Source organism: Zea mays, chromosome 10, assembly GCF_902167145.1.
Source record: "Zea mays cultivar B73 chromosome 10, Zm-B73-REFERENCE-NAM-5.0, whole genome shotgun sequence".
Taxonomy (NCBI): Eukaryota; Viridiplantae; Streptophyta; class Magnoliopsida; order Poales; family Poaceae; genus Zea; species Zea mays.
Genome location: NC_050105.1, coordinates 3,918,609 through 3,933,771, shown reverse-complemented (window position 1 = coordinate 3,933,771; position 15,163 = coordinate 3,918,609). Strand labels below are relative to the sequence as shown.

At 49.8% G+C, this 15,163-nt stretch overlaps 1 protein-coding gene across 2 annotated transcripts; it reads right to left on the bottom strand.

Annotated features, from left to right (window-relative positions):
- Positions 1-1,904: 1,904 nt before the first annotated feature.
- On the bottom strand, positions 1,905-4,600 carry LOC100384585 (putative CBL-interacting protein kinase family protein). 2 transcript variants are annotated; one of them, XM_008664036.2, is made up of 2 exons: positions 4,481-4,600; positions 1,905-3,743 (listed from the first exon to the last, which is right to left on the bottom strand). In XM_008664036.2, the coding sequence occupies exon 2, from the start codon at positions 3,481-3,483 to the stop codon at positions 2,140-2,142; it is 1,344 nt and encodes a 447-aa protein (XP_008662258.1). In that variant the 5' UTR covers positions 3,484-3,743; positions 4,481-4,600; the 3' UTR covers positions 1,905-2,139. The 2 variants fall into 2 exon arrangements, with proteins under 2 accessions (XP_008662258.1, NP_001170561.1); NM_001177090.1 differs by having other exon boundaries at positions 1,916-3,748; positions 4,481-4,592.
- Positions 4,601-15,163: the final 10,563 nt, after the last annotated feature.

Below are 15,163 nucleotides of genomic sequence, written 5' to 3'. Positions count from 1 at the left end.
TGGCAATATGCCTCCGTCCCTTGTAATAAATGGCCGTAACCTCATTTGAGGCCAAGGTCGGATGATTTTTCCATTATCTAAAAAATATCTGTGTACTGCTTTGCATCTTCAGTTTCTGGTGAACTGGCTGTATTTTCAGTTAAGCAGTTCAGTTCAGCAGTTCAGTTTCTGGTGAACTGCTTTTCGAACTGGCGAACTGGCTGTCTTCATTTGAGATTCTGGTCGAAATAAAGCCAGCCAATCTATGCTTTTCGAATTGGCTGTCTTCAGTTTCTGGTGAACTGAACAGAATCTCAACTGAACTGGCTGTCTTCAACTGAACTGAACTGAACTGGTGAACTGCTTTTCGACCAGAATCTCAACTGAACGACCAGAACTGGCTGTTTTCAGCTGTCTTTAGTTTCTGGTGGTGTTCAGCTACCTAGGCAAGAGAACGGATGGGAGGAGTACCGACGCAGGCGCACTAGGAGGCACTGAAACCAGGGCCGAAACAGGGGGAGGCGGGAAGAGGTGGTGCAGGCCACCAGAGACAGCCAGTTTCTGGTGATGTTCAGCAGATTTTGGTGATGTTCACCAGTTCAGTTTCAGACAAGACAACACTCCAGTTTCAGATAACAGCCATTTTTTGGTGATGTTCACCAGTTCAGTTGCAGATCAAACCAGACAACCATTTCAGTTTCAGACAAGACAACACTTTCTCAAATACATAAAACAGACAATACTTCAGTTAAGTTCTGGAATCAAGTACATAATACAGACAGACACTAAACCATAAACTGGGAAGAAACAGACAACAGACAACACTTCAGTTAAGTTCTGGGATCAAGTACATAATACAGACAATACACTTTCTCAGTTTCTGGGAACAAACAGACAACACTTTCTCAGTTTCAGATCTACTGTCTGTGATCTGCACGGTTCTTCAGTTTCTTTCGGGGGGTAATTTTCTTAACTACCCATTTGACACTTCTAGGTGGCGAAGTAGCAGTCATGTGTTCATCTTCATTAGCAGCTACCACAATTGGTGCTTCATCTTCATTAGCAGCCACCACATTTGGTGCTTCATCATTAGCAGCCTCCACAATTGGTGCTTCATCTTCATCAGCAGCTACAACAATTGGTGCCCTTGTCACTAGTTCACCACTTGGTGCTTCCTCTTCGTTTGCAGCTTCAATATTTGGTGATGTGGCAGTCCGCAACTCTTTTGGTATCCAATTTTTTGTCGTATTCTTCCGCGGCTTTCTCTTCCTACAAAGAGGGATACAATGATGGTATATAAATATAATATAATACAAACAACATTTTAATTTTACAACTGATGCAGCAGTGGCACACACCTTTTTTTGGTTCCATTTAAAGGGCACTTGTAACTTGTTTTCCGGTGCCCCAGTTGCCCGCAATTTGGGCAAGTACACAAACAACCTTTAGCATCAGTATTGTGAAATGTCAACTAGACATTATCAACTAAGCTCCTTATAGCTGTAAAACGCCATGTTCTGGCTGCCTTGGCCTTCAATTCTGAGCCTACTGTTGCTGCTTACTGGTCGCATCCTCCATTGTCGAAATGGCGATGACTAGTGGTGCAATCTGCAGCAACCCCACGATTTCTGTCTAGTGCTACATGCTTTGAGTGAAAACTGACACCCCCCATTCAAAGACATTAGTAGTAAAAAAGAGAGCATGAAAGCCCTTCAAGCTGGGTCATGTACCCTTCACTTGGTCTAACTTTTGAATGTGTTGTTGCAGTAAGATGATCCCTACTCAGCTATGGTTTCAGTTTCAGTCAGCCTCTCCTTTTTGCACTGAAGATTTGTGTGCACCATGCAGCACTGCATAATGTTGCAAGAGGATAATATGGTTGCATCTGCTACACATCAAACTACTAATGTATCACCTGGAAAGCTCGACCCTTTTTAAGGATCAACAACATTTATTTTCATTACTGATATTGACAGCCATTACAAAACTGTAACAATCTTCAGAATGTAACACAACAACTCAACTCCACAACAATTATTGCTCAAACAAAACATAGCCTAATGGTTCATATCACCACCAATACAAAAAAGGGAATGTTGTTGCTAAAAAATAAGGAATGGAATGTAGAACATAATCTACGGGAGACAGCTGAAGCTACTCCTACTTCTGCTGCAGATCATCTCCATGCCAAGCCCAGACAACGTCCTTCAGCCCTGGTCGGATGCCCTCTTCCAACAGTTTCTGGTACTCAAGTAGATCGCCACTAGTTTGTTTCATCTGAACGAGATGGCAGGATGGTGTGATCTCAAAGATCTGCGTGTCAAACTGAAGGACACCATTGCCCCCATGCTTCCTCCCTTGAATGATGACAGTGTTGTTGTCCTTCTTCCTTATCCTGAGATTCAGTGCTTTCGCGACATCTTCAAGCTTTGAGATGATGGCCAATGCAGGCTTATCTGAAGTGAACCGTGTCTCCTTCCTGCACTCCTTGATAAACAGACCAGAAAGGTCCAACCCTGCTGAGAACGCGATGATTTCAAAGGCATTGAGTTTTGTGGCAACCAGGGTCTTATCTTCGTGAGCAATCTCCTTGCGCCTAGCAGCAAGCACTGGGGCAGCATTTGTGGCGGTGGCATTCTCGCTAAGAACTTTCTCCTTCACTGCACTGATCTCCCTAGGACCTTTTCGAAACCAGGTAGACTCTTTTATCTCCTGAATTGAAGGTCTCATGCTAGGGTTGGGGTTCAGAATCTTGTATAGCAGCCTCTTGAGTTTGTGTGAAAACCAACTGGGGCACCTGAAATCACTATCATGTATCTTTCGATAAATCTCCATCATGTTTGGGCCCTGGAAAGGGAGGTAGCCAGCAGCGAGAACAAACAGGACGACACCACAAGACCAGATGTCTGATTTTGCACCATCGTATCCCGTCTTCTTGATCACCTCCGGAGCTATATACACTGGTGTCCCACAGACAGTATGGAGCAGCCCATCTGTCCTCCTCGACTCTGAAAACGCGCTCAGTCCAAAGTCAGACACCTTAAGGTCCCCATTCTCATCCAACAACAGATTCTCACGCTTCAAGTCCCGGTGGTACACGCCTCGGCTGTGGCAGTGATCCAGTGCGCCAATGAGCTGTTGGAAGTATCTGTGTGTGTCAGCCTCCGTCAGCCTGCCGCTCCTCTTAACCTTGTCTAAGAGCTCACCCCCTTTGGCATACTCCATGATGATGTAGATCTTGTTCCGTGTCGCCATGACCTCATGGAGACGAACGATGTTTTTGTGTTCCACCAGCCGCATAGTCGTGATCTCACGCTTTACCTGCTCCGAGAGCCCGGCCTTGAGCACCCTGTCCTTGTCCATGATCTTGATAGCAACACCCTGGTTGGACTCGAGGTCCCTTGCATAGTGCACCTTCCCGAACGCGCCTTTCCCCAGCAGCTTCCCCATCTCGTACCGCTCCGTCAAAGTCTTCCCTCTGGTCTTCATATCTTTTATCTCCATAAAAACTATGTGATCACGCACAGGGCTAGCTTTCTGTTGTCAATCAGGTGGACTGCGCCTTATGGGTCGGTGGCGTCGGAGTCTGAAGGGCGTGGAGTAGATGCAGGCAAGGTGACCGCCGCTCAAGTCAAGAGACGAGCAGGCCTGCGGACCTTGCGCAAGAACCACCAGGCCCTTGGTGGTGTTGCTGCAGAAGTCTCTTCTATGCAAGCACATCTTTCAGCATAGTTTTGTTGTCTTTCTTGTTATGGACTTGTGATCTGCACTGCACAAAGGAAAAGAAACAACATTAGCCTCTGCAGCTGGAGGACCACGTGAAAAAGGCTAACAATTTTTAAAATGCTGACTGTATGGTATGGTATGTATAACAACAATCCGGTACAAAGTGGCAGGTAATGGAATAAGAACCGACAACATCATTCATCAACAGCCGATTGATGGGTGCACTTTGTTTCTGTGCAAAGCCATCATCAGTGGCTATTTTGGAACCCCCAGAATTACTCTTCTGACATAATAAGGATCCAAGACGCAGCACGGCAATGGCAGGATGTTAAGAAATTAGAAATCCAAGACGAAGACGAACGAGCCATAACCGAAGCGAAGCTTCGCATTTCAGAAACCTGACTAACGCCGCCAGGAATCATACACGAGGCTGCAGGAATCTATCCCAGGCTCTCCCCTCCGACTGAAGCGAAGCAATCGAAGGCACCGCAGAGGGTGCATTGCAGACCAAGGAAAAGCCGATATCGCCGCCGTCGCCTCCTCTCTTTTTTTCTTCTAATCCTGACTGAACCTATGCACCACATCTAAGTATCTAACAGCAGGAAGGCGCTAGTAGGTAGGTAGGTTGTTGGTACGATCGGCGACGTACGGCGTCCTTAAACTACAGCGTGGGATCCGTAAAGAGATGTGGTAACGCGTGGGGGCGGCCGGCGTACGTGCAAGCAGATTGATCAGGAACAGGAAGACAGAGGATGGATTGGTTGGTTGCTGTTACCTTGCGACGGGACGACGAGGACGCCGAAGCTTCGTTCCGCTGCACTTGTTCCTTGGGGCGTCGTCCGATCGCCTGAGTTTTCGCTGAGCTTGGCTTGGCGGAGTTGAGATACTGGGATGCTGCGACAACGAGAGATTGGTTCAGCTCAGGGTCAGGGCTGGGGCCTTTTATAAGCCTTTGACGATAATGATCCGGTGACAGCTAGGCGTAGGAGCAGAATTAACGGCGTAACTACCTTATCCTTTCCCTCGCTGAGCTGCTGATAACTGGCACTGGCACTGCCTCTCACCTGTATGTATGACTACAATGTCCCGACGATCTCTCTTGCCATGGCGGCCGTTGGGTGATTTTATCTGTAACCACACCCAAATTGCACGATCTGCTAAATGGGTCTTAGTTAATTGTTGCTGTTTTCGTTTAAAACTATACATCGTCATGCCTTTTTTTAAAAGAAAACCTTAGTGGTTATCTGGATTTTTAAAAGAAAATCTCAATTAAGGCGTGTCTGTGTTCCATAGTTCTCGTACATGCAAAACTACCATTTTGTGTAACAAGCCCTCTCTAATAATATCCTGTTTTCGAATATTTGTCGCAGTCTAGTTTATTTTTTACTAAACCGCAATAAATAAAAAAGAACAGAGGAATTAACATAGTAATACGGGTAGTATGGAGAAAAAGAGAAGAAGGGAGATTAAGGCACTGTTCCAATCTCGCGAGATAAACTTTAGCAGCTTTTTTTAGCTACTTTTAGCCATTTATAATCTAAACAGGAGAGCTAATGGTGGTAATTGAAGCTAAACTTTAGCACTTCAATTCATATAGCTAAAGTTTAGCAGGAAGCTAAAGTTTATCCCGTGAGATTGAAACGGGGCCTAATTATCATGATGTTCCAAACTCAATAATAGAGACGTACGTACATGTATGGAGATGCTAGCGGCATCGTGTCGCCACATGCAGATGCAGCAGCGATCATCGCCACTGCTTAACTCACTGAGAACTGCTGAAGGATAAAAGACGGTGGTGATCTCATCTAGATATAATAAGAAGTCTCCAGAAGATTAGCAGTTACGCATCCCCTTTAATCCTAATTAGCCATAATGTAAAAGTGCTTAATCGACCGAACGGACGTACGGGTGTGAAGCCGTCCGTTCATTGTGTATATATTTGTTTACTGTTATGCCTCGTCTGTTTCATTGGAATTGAATTCCATTTTAATAATTATAATTTAGACAAAACTAATTAAGTTCATATATTTATATATGTAATATATTTGTATATTATCCTAAATCATTTGAGAGAGATAGTTATATACTATATTTATGGTATGGCGAAGCAAGTAGAAGACTGTGCTATAAGTTTTACATCGGAAAAATAACATGTAAATCTATAGAATCAATTTCCATCTCTCACCCCATGAATTTGAGATATATAGGCTTATATGGTAACTTTAGAAAGTGGTGGAATGTCACATTCTAAAAAAATAGCATATTCCATTAGTAAGATTCCAATTCCTCAAAATGAAATGAAACAAACGGGACCTTAATGGCATACATAGTGTAGAGATTCATTCTCATTCACAATATGATACTTTACAACACGTTATCATGCACGTCTCCAACCACTGAGGAAGAAAGAAAAAGGTCGCCGCCAACATCAAGAAAACAGAGGACTCGTCGGCCAACCACCGCCGTCGACATCATCGAAGCAGAAAAGACAGTCAGAAATCCGGCGAAGAAGAAAGAAAAAGGTAACAAAAATGTCGATGCTTAATCTTCGCCGACTTGTGAAGAAACTCCGGCGAGTCGTCATCCGCGAGTTCATCCGGGCATGTCACGTGGGAGTCCTCGACAACGACCATGTCGGCTTCGCCATCCACAGCGTCATCATGCAGATGAGTGTCGACGGTTTCACCGGTGTGTGGCTTCCCACACTTCACAGAACCGCTCGCGTGAACCACTGCGCCGTGGACCGATGTCGCGCCGTGCACGAGCGCCAACAGTGGCGGTTGTTCCTCCGTCTTCCACTCCAGTTGAGGCGACGCCGACCTCCAACCCGTACCCACCAGACTACTGCCCGGTCCATGGGTATGCGGCATGTGTGCTGCGCGACGCGGGGATCCTCGAGAACACCATTATCTCCACCCTGCGCTCGATGGCTGTCGCGTCCACCACGTTAGTCGAGGAGAGGCCTCGTTGGAGGCCACCAACACCCGCGCTGCCTGGATTTGGTCGCCGTCCGACGATGGCAGCCCGGACAGGTTGCCCGCCAATCTACACCAATGCAGTGGTTGATTCCCCGCCACCTTCCGCACTCCTGATGTCGTCTCCCGCACTGCTCCCGCAACGTCGCCACGTGGGAGAGGCGGCTGCGCGACGCCCAGGTCTGCGCCCCATCAAGGATGAGGCCGACCTCCCCAACGTCAGTCACGACAGCGGACAGTTCTCCTCCGACGAGGAGAAGGAGGACTCCATCTCCTAAATTTGCAAGGAAGAAGGGGAGGACATGGGGCACTGCTTTTACTTGTGCAGTGGCGCACTTGGACTGACGGCGAGATGGTCGGCGACCGGATCCGCGGCTAAGGTTGGTCCCGCGCCCACGACGGCTACGGTCGGACATGTGTCCTCTGTTGGCGGTCGTGCTCCCACTGCTAGCGGCCAAGCACCCGTGGCTGGGGCTGGGCCCCCGTGACGGAGGCCAGACCTGAGCCCCCAGGCGGCTATGTCTGCTGCTGGCTGCCGGGCCCGCGCCTGGGGTGGAGTCCACGCCCGCACGGCAATCGGGCCCGCGACGACGTTGGAGGTGACAGTGGCTAGGGGAGAAGATGGAGACTAGGGTTCCAAAGCCCCTGGCCTTCTTTTAACCCCGATTATGGCCACTGATGGACTGGGCCGCTGCATTGGGCCAAGTATCTACGGATACACTGCTAATAAGTCGATAGAGAGCACAGAACCCCTACTTCCCCTTTTTAATATGGCTATGGTTCATTCAACCCCATACCCATTTTATTAATTTGTACATGTGTGTTAGTTTACATATTCCAGCAATTTTTCTTTTACATTTTAACTATAGTATTAGTTATATGTGTTTAAATATTATGTCCCTGTTGTACAATGTAACCGTAAATATGTGAATGTATATATGTGTTTGTGTACATTTTTGTCTCTTGTGAATATATTTTTCACATAAAAAATGACACTGCACTACAGATTTAACCCTCACAATCAATCTATTACTACTCTATAAGGTTTTAGTGTAGGCGTCCACAGTTTTTGCTGGCGCACGGTTCTGCCTGAGGCCACGGATGGAAGGTCCGCGATCCACTCCTCGGTGCGATCTACTCCCTTCTCCTCCTCGCCGCGATCCACTCCTCGGCGCGATTCACTCCCTTCTCCATCGGCGTGATCCACTCCCTCACCCATCTGCTCCTCGCCACGATCCACGGTCGTGCCCGCCCATCCCGGTCCACCGTAATCCACTCCTCGGCGCGATCCACTCCCCCAGTATACAGTTCTCCTCGGCGTGCAGAGTGGCGCGATCCAATCGAGTTATTTGAGTTTGTAACATTCTCGTCACGCTGATTCACCAGTTTATTACTCCGCAGCTGTACTTCACCAGTTTGGTATTATGGAGCTCAAAGTCACGCCAGATTGGGACAGTTAATCTCCCGCGCTCTATTAACGTCTATTTTGTTGCTCTTGATGCAGGTTGTGTACCCCTTCGTACTAATCTACCCCTGGCCGGAGTACTCCCTTGCCGCGTGAGAGACAAGAAAACAGAGCGCGCGCCGCCGTCTCGCAGCCGCTGCAACCGTGACGAGGAAGATGAGCAGGGCCGGCCGCGGTTCCCGCTGCAACCGTGACGAGCAGGAGAACCGCTGCAACCGCCGTCTCGCAGTCTGCTAGGACCTGCCTGCCTGCTGTCGGCCATGGGGAGGAGGCGCGCGCGAGGAAGACGAGCAGGGGCGCGGCACCAGGGAGATCCAGCCGGCGAGCTGGAGCAAGGTTCAGGGCGCGGCGAGCAGAGCAGAACAGAGGACAGGGCGCGGCTGGGGAAGAAGACGCGCTGGGGAAGAGAGCGGCGATGGGAACCGGGCGCGGGAGATGTGTTATTACTGGCTGGCTGCCATGGCACGGCGGCATGGCATGGCAGCAGCTCGTGGGCGCTTCTTGGCTGAGATTCGGAACATGCGTTGTGCGGTTGTGCCTTCCCGGATCTGTCCTGGCTGCACGGCATGGTATCCCACACGTGAGAGAGCAACCTCCTCCGCCTCGGAGGTGTAAATACAGTACCGTGACGAGGAAGATGAGCAGGGCCGGTCGCGGTTCCCACTGCAACCGTGACAAGCAGGAGAACCGCTGCAACCGCCGTCTCGCAGTCTGCTAGGACCTGCCTGCCTGCTGCCGGCCATGGGGAGGAGGCGCGCGCGAGGAAGACGAGCAGGGGCGCGGCACCAGGGAGATCCAGTCGGCGAGCTGGAGCAAGGTTCAGGGCGCGGCGAGCAGAGCAGAACAGAGGACAGGGCGCGGCTGGGGAAGAAGACGCGCTGGGGAAGAGAGCGGTGATGGGAACCGGGCGCGGGAGATGTGTTATTGCTGGCTGGCTGCCATGGCACGGCGGCATGGCATGGCAGCAGCTCGTGGGCGCTTCTTGGCTGAGATTCGGAACATGCGTTGTGCGGTTGTGCCTTCCCGGATCTGTCCTGGCTGCACGACATGGTATCCCACACGTGAGAGAGCAACCTCCTCCGCCTCGGAGGTGTAAATACAGTACCGTGACGAGGAAGATGAGCAGGGCCGACCGCGGTTCCCGCTGCAACCGTGACGAGCAGGAGAACCGCTGCAACCGCCGTCTCGCAGTCTGCTAGGACCTGCCTGCCTGCTGCCGGCCATGGGGAGGAGGCGCGCGCGAGGAAGATGAGCAGGGGCGCGGCACCAGGGAGATCCAACCGGCGAGCTGGAGCAAGGTTCAGGGCGCGGCGAGCAGAGCAGAACAGAGGGCAGGGCGCGGCTGGGGAAGAAGACGCGCTGGGGATCGGAAGAGAGCGGCGATGGGAACCGGGCGCGGGAGGAGCAGAGGCCGAGGAGGGAGCCCCGCGCGCTGAGGACCACGACTAGAAGCAGGAGCTCGACTGGGAGATACGCGCGGCTAGCCCCGCGCGCTGAGGCACCAGGTAGGCAGCGGCAATGCTGCCGGGCTCGCCGGTGAAGCGCCTGCTGCGGCGGGCGTCCAAGGGGCGGCGGGAGAAGGCCGAGATGGCGGGGCTGGCCGTGGCGGCCGCCGCGCTGCTGCTGCTCTGGGCCGGTGGGGTCTCCATCGCGGCGGCGGGGAGTGGCGGCGAGGAGGAGTGCGACCTGTTCGACGGGGACTGGGTCTGGGCTGGCGGCGGCGGTGGGGTTCCTCGACGTCGGCTTCCGATGCGCCGAGAACGGCCGCCCCGAGGTATCCTACACCAAGTGGCTTCTTCCTCGCTTCCGTCGCTGTCTTCTTCCTCGCTTCCGTCGTCCCCTGTCCGCCATCTCCAGAATGTAGAGATCGGTTACATCATCGTCGTGGACAAAATTGACTTTTACCGTAGCTTATAGAAGGTTACAGAGGACGGAAGATTAACAGTCCCAATCTGGCATGGCTTTGAGCTCCATAATACCAAACTAGCGAAGTATAGCTGCGGAGTAATAAACTAGTGAAGCCGCGCGACGAGATTGTTACAATCTCAAATAACTCCGATCCAATCCCCTCTCGAGCCCCGAGATAGCCGCCCCGCTCCCCTCTCTGAGCATCGATAAGGACGAGGGGAGCAGCGGCCCGAGCCTAGGCCCGGACAGGGAGGCCACCCCACCCTCATCGCCGCTGCAGAGGCCGGAGGTGGCCAGGGAGGTCTATCTACTGGCGTCGTCGCTGTCGGGCCGCCGGAGGTGAAACGGGCGGAGTGACGAACTGGCGCGGCGGCAGCGTGGTGGTGTTGAGGCGGCGGCGGCGTACCCAGTGCCTTGCCATGGATCCAGTCGCTGGCACGGCGGAGCATCGGGGCCCGTTGGAAGTGCACGCCCGCGCGCCCGGCAAGATCATCCTCGCGGGCGAGCACGCCGTCGCCACTGCCATCGATCTCTACACCAACTCCTCCCTCCTCCTCCTCTGCCCCGCAGGACCAGGTACTCCCGCCAACCTTGACTTCTACTGGTTCTTCGTGTCGTCGCGGTCGCTGGTACTCTTCTCATAGCTCCTCTCCCTTGTGGTGGCGCTGGCTCCGGCGCGGTGGCGCTGGACCTCAGGGACTCGGGCCTCACCTTCTCGTGGCCGTGCTCGCGCCTCCGCGGGGCGCTGGGGGAGGAGACAAGCGTCGTACTGCCTGCACGGGCAAGCACCCACGCACGGACCCCATCCCACTCTCCCGATTCAACAACAACCAGCTCATCTTAGGTACGCCTACACCTTCTCTTTCTTCTGACCAGCAGTTGACGCTGAACGCCACTTGAATTGCTGTCATAAAAGAACAGATGACAATTTCAATTTCAGAATGTCTTCAGTCATCTGACATCAGGGTGACTCTAACTGAAACACTTTACCCTATATATTCTGAACTTCTGAAGTACACCGATCAATGGGTTGACTTACTGTTTCAACACAAGTTTTTTTTGTTGTTGAAATATTTACTGCTTTCATGCAACAATCCAGCCATTTCAGTTTCCCTTATTTAATATGGCAGCTTCATCGGTATTTAGAAGTGTTCTAGTGGTAACAGGCTGAAGCCATGGGTGAACACTATTCTGCGGTAGCTTGCTGATGAGGTTGGCTTGCGGCAGTTGGTAGGGGCAGTAGCGTTAGGGATTTTGCTAGCACAAGGTCCTTTCCTGGCCGTAGTCTCAACTTTTTCTGTGGCTTATAACTGAATCATTTTTGCATTACTAAAGTGATTCAGTTTGTTTGTTTTTTTATTCATGTGAAGCTCTTTGTTAGAATCATTTAGCCAAGCGATTCAGTTGCCCACTAAATTTAATATATGCACACTAACTTTAAGCATCCACAACTACAGACAATTGATAGCACAAAAAATGATGGAAACAAGATCCTGCTTCAAATTAGCTCCTTTCATGAGACTTAAATCTTGCTTCAAATTAGCCCCAGAACCAATCCTGTTGAATAGTGCAATGTTGGTTTGAACACAGATCAACATTTTATCTATATACATCTGGTTTGGTTGAACACAGATCAACATTTTATCTATATACATCTGGTGCGCTGACAATGGTGCCTCGATCCCGGGCGTCGACGTCGAGACTGTTCAGTTCCCCCTGTCTCTGGACGACCTGCGCTTCGCTCAGGTGTACAGGTTCATGGGCGACGTCTTGGGCTCTAGCGTCGAGGCGCAGCTGCACAGGCTGCTGGGCGCGGAAACTTAGTGCTGCTTCTAGACACTGAATGCTCATAGCCATATTTGCGGTCATCGTCGACAGCCATGTGTTCCACACCTTTTCTCATTCCCAGGATCATGGAGGGTGATGATGGCAGTGACCGGAAACCCTAGGTGATGTCAGTCCTATGGAACCAAATCTTCTTTTCCTCTCTGTCTTTAATTCCAAAGTTGTTCCTCCCTCTTTCTACTCCCTGGTCAGAAACAATCTCGTCCTCAACCTCGACGATCTCATCAGAATATTCAGTTATCCCATTCCTGCAGCTCTCTTCGTCAACCCGGCTCTGCGTTCGCTGCTCATCCGAAGCATTCTCCTCGTCATTATCGTGTTCGTCTGAAGAATGGTACGCAGCATGATCTTCTTGTTGGTTATCCATGAGCATATGGAGCCATCTGTCCACGTTTCCTTTGCCAACATTGTTCATGTTTTCACCATCTTCTGGTCTGGTAAATACCCCGGTGAGACACCAGCACGAGTTGGTGCAAATACTAAACATCCATAAATATTTATATCTGAATGCTATGGAATATATAGCTGCCATTGTGGCTAATACAATTGAGAGCACCTAGAGGGGGGGTGAATAGGTGATCCTGTAAAACTTGAAACTTAATGCCACAAAACTTGATTAGGAGTTAGCACAAGAATGCCAAGTGGCTAGAGAAGAGTCCTTGCAAGACACGATAACCACAAGAAGATCAATCACAGATAGACACAGTGGTTTATCCCGTGGTTCGGCCAAGTTCAACACTTGCCTAGTCCACGTTGTGGCGTCCCAACGGACGAGGGTTGCAATCAACCCCTCTCAAGCGGTCCAAAGACCCACTTGAATACCACGGTGCTTTGCTTTGCTTTACTATATCCCGTTTGCGAGGAATCTCCACAACTTGGAGCCTCTCGCCCTTACACTTTGAAGTTCAAAAAGAAGCACGGAGTAAGGGAGGAATGAGCAACACACACAAGACACGAAATCAGAGTATCAACACGCACACAAGTCGCAACAAGAGCTCACAACACAACTCAGCGGGTTCACAACTCAAATGGAGCTCTAATTGCTATCGCAAAGAATCAAATGCGCGGAATCAAAGTCTTGGTGCTTAGGAATGCTTAGAGAATGCTTAGAGAATGCTTGGTGTACTCCTCCATGCGCCTAGGGGTCCCTTTTATAGCCCCAAGGTAGCTAGGAGCCGTTGAGAGCATTCCAGGAAGGCAATTCTTGCCTTCTGTCGCCTGGCGCACCGAACAGTCCGGTGCACCACCGGACAGTCCGGTGCGGATCTCCTTCCTTATTTGGCGAAGCCGACCGTTGGCGCTTTGGAGCCGTTGGCGCACCGGACACTGTCCGGTGCACACCGGACAGTCCGGTGCCCCCCTTCCGACCATTGGCTCGGCCACGTGTCTCGCGCGGATCGCGCGACCGACCGTTGGCTCACCGGACAGTCCGGTGAATTATAGCCGTACGCCGTTAATCACTTCCCGAGAGCAGCAAGTTCACCTGAGCCAGCCTGGCGCACCGGACACTGTCCGGTGCACCACCGGATAGTCCGGTGCATCCAGACTGAGCTGACTTCGGCTGAACAAAGCCATCTTTAATTTCAACTTGATGTTTCCTGTTTCCAGCACTTAGACACAATACATTAGTCTCTAAAACAATGTACTAAGTCTGAGAAACATACCTTTATACTTGATTTGTACTTTGTCCACCATTTAACACTTAGGCACTTGTGTTGGACACTAAATCACCAAAATACTTAGAAATGGCCCAAGGGCACATTTCCCTTTCAATCTCCCCCTTTTTGGTGATTTATGCCAACACAACATAAAGCAAGTAGAACAAGTGCAAAATCACTTCAAATAAGAACTCAAGATTGTTTTGATTCAAATTTGACATATATGGATCATTCTTTGCCACCACTTGGTTTGTTTTTGCAAATCAAACTCAATTTCCTATCTCTAAGTCAAGCACACATGTTGACACATAAAGAGAGATATTTCACGAGAAATTGATCAAGGATTCAAAAACTCCCCCTTTTCCCATAATTAAGCCTTCTCCCCACAAGAGATCAACTTTTGACAATAAGAGGCAAACAAGAGTATTTTGACAAACAAAAACTCTAACTCTACTATTTTCAAAATTCTCAAGTGGTAGTTGATCCATTTCTTGCTTTGGCCTTATTTTCTCCCCCTTTGGCATCAAGCACCAAAACGGGATCAATTTTGGCCCTTTAACCCCATTGCCTCACCAAAATCTTCAACTAAGAGTAAAAAGACAATAAGAGCATAGAGATGAACTTGGAATAAGTTACTCTTTCATCGGAGTGCAGTGGAAGTCTTGCATGGTCCAAGTCCACCTTTTCCCTTTCAATTCACCTTTGGGACTAAATCAAGCAAACTCAAGCACATGGTTAGTCCCAAAGAGTCAAGTTGTAACACATCTCCCCCTAAATATGTGCATCACTTGCAAACGGACTTGTAAGGTCCGGGGAGTGCTTGTACAACTTGAGCACCATAAATAAACAACAACAAGCTCAAGGAACATGATTAAGGCATAAAACGCATGTATGCTATAAATCAATCCAAGTTCCACGAATCTAAGACATTTAGCTCACTACGCAACTTGCAAAAGGTCTGGTCATCTAAAGGCTTGGTAAAGATATCGGCTAGCTGGTTCTCGGAGCTAACATGAAACACTTCGATATCTTCCTTTTGCTGGTGGTCTCTCAAAAAGTGATGTCGGATGTCAATGTGCTTTGTGCGGCTGTGTTCAACAGGATTATCCGCCATGCGGATAGCACTCTCATTATCACATAGGAGTGGGACTTTGCTCAGATTGTAGCCAAAGTCCCTGAGGGTTTGCCTCATCCAAAGTAGTTGTGCGCAACACTGTCCTGCGGCAACGTACTCGGCCTCAGCGGTGGATAGGGCAACGGATGTTTGTTTCTTAGAACTCCATGACACCAGGGACCTTCCTAAGAATTGGCACGTCCCCGATGTACTCTTCCTATCGACCTTACATCCAACATAGTCGGAGTCTGAATATCCAATCAAGTCAAAGGTAGACCCCTTTGGATACCAGATCCCGAAGCAAGGCGTAGCGACTAAATATCTAAGAATTCGCTTCACAGCCACTAAGTGACACTCCCTTGGATCAGATTGAAATCTGTAGCATCCCAAAAATCCCAATCTAGGTTTGAAACCCTAATCCACCTTTTACCCCTCCCTTCATCCCCTAATTCTAAGTTCTCCACTAAGTTTTTCTTTCATCATATGCATACAT

What these genes read in the sequence shown, in the direction of transcription:
- LOC100384585 (XM_008664036.2), bottom strand. Translation starts at nt 3,483, where the DNA reads ATGGAGATAAAAGATATGAAGACCAGAGGGAAGACTTTGACGGAGCGG.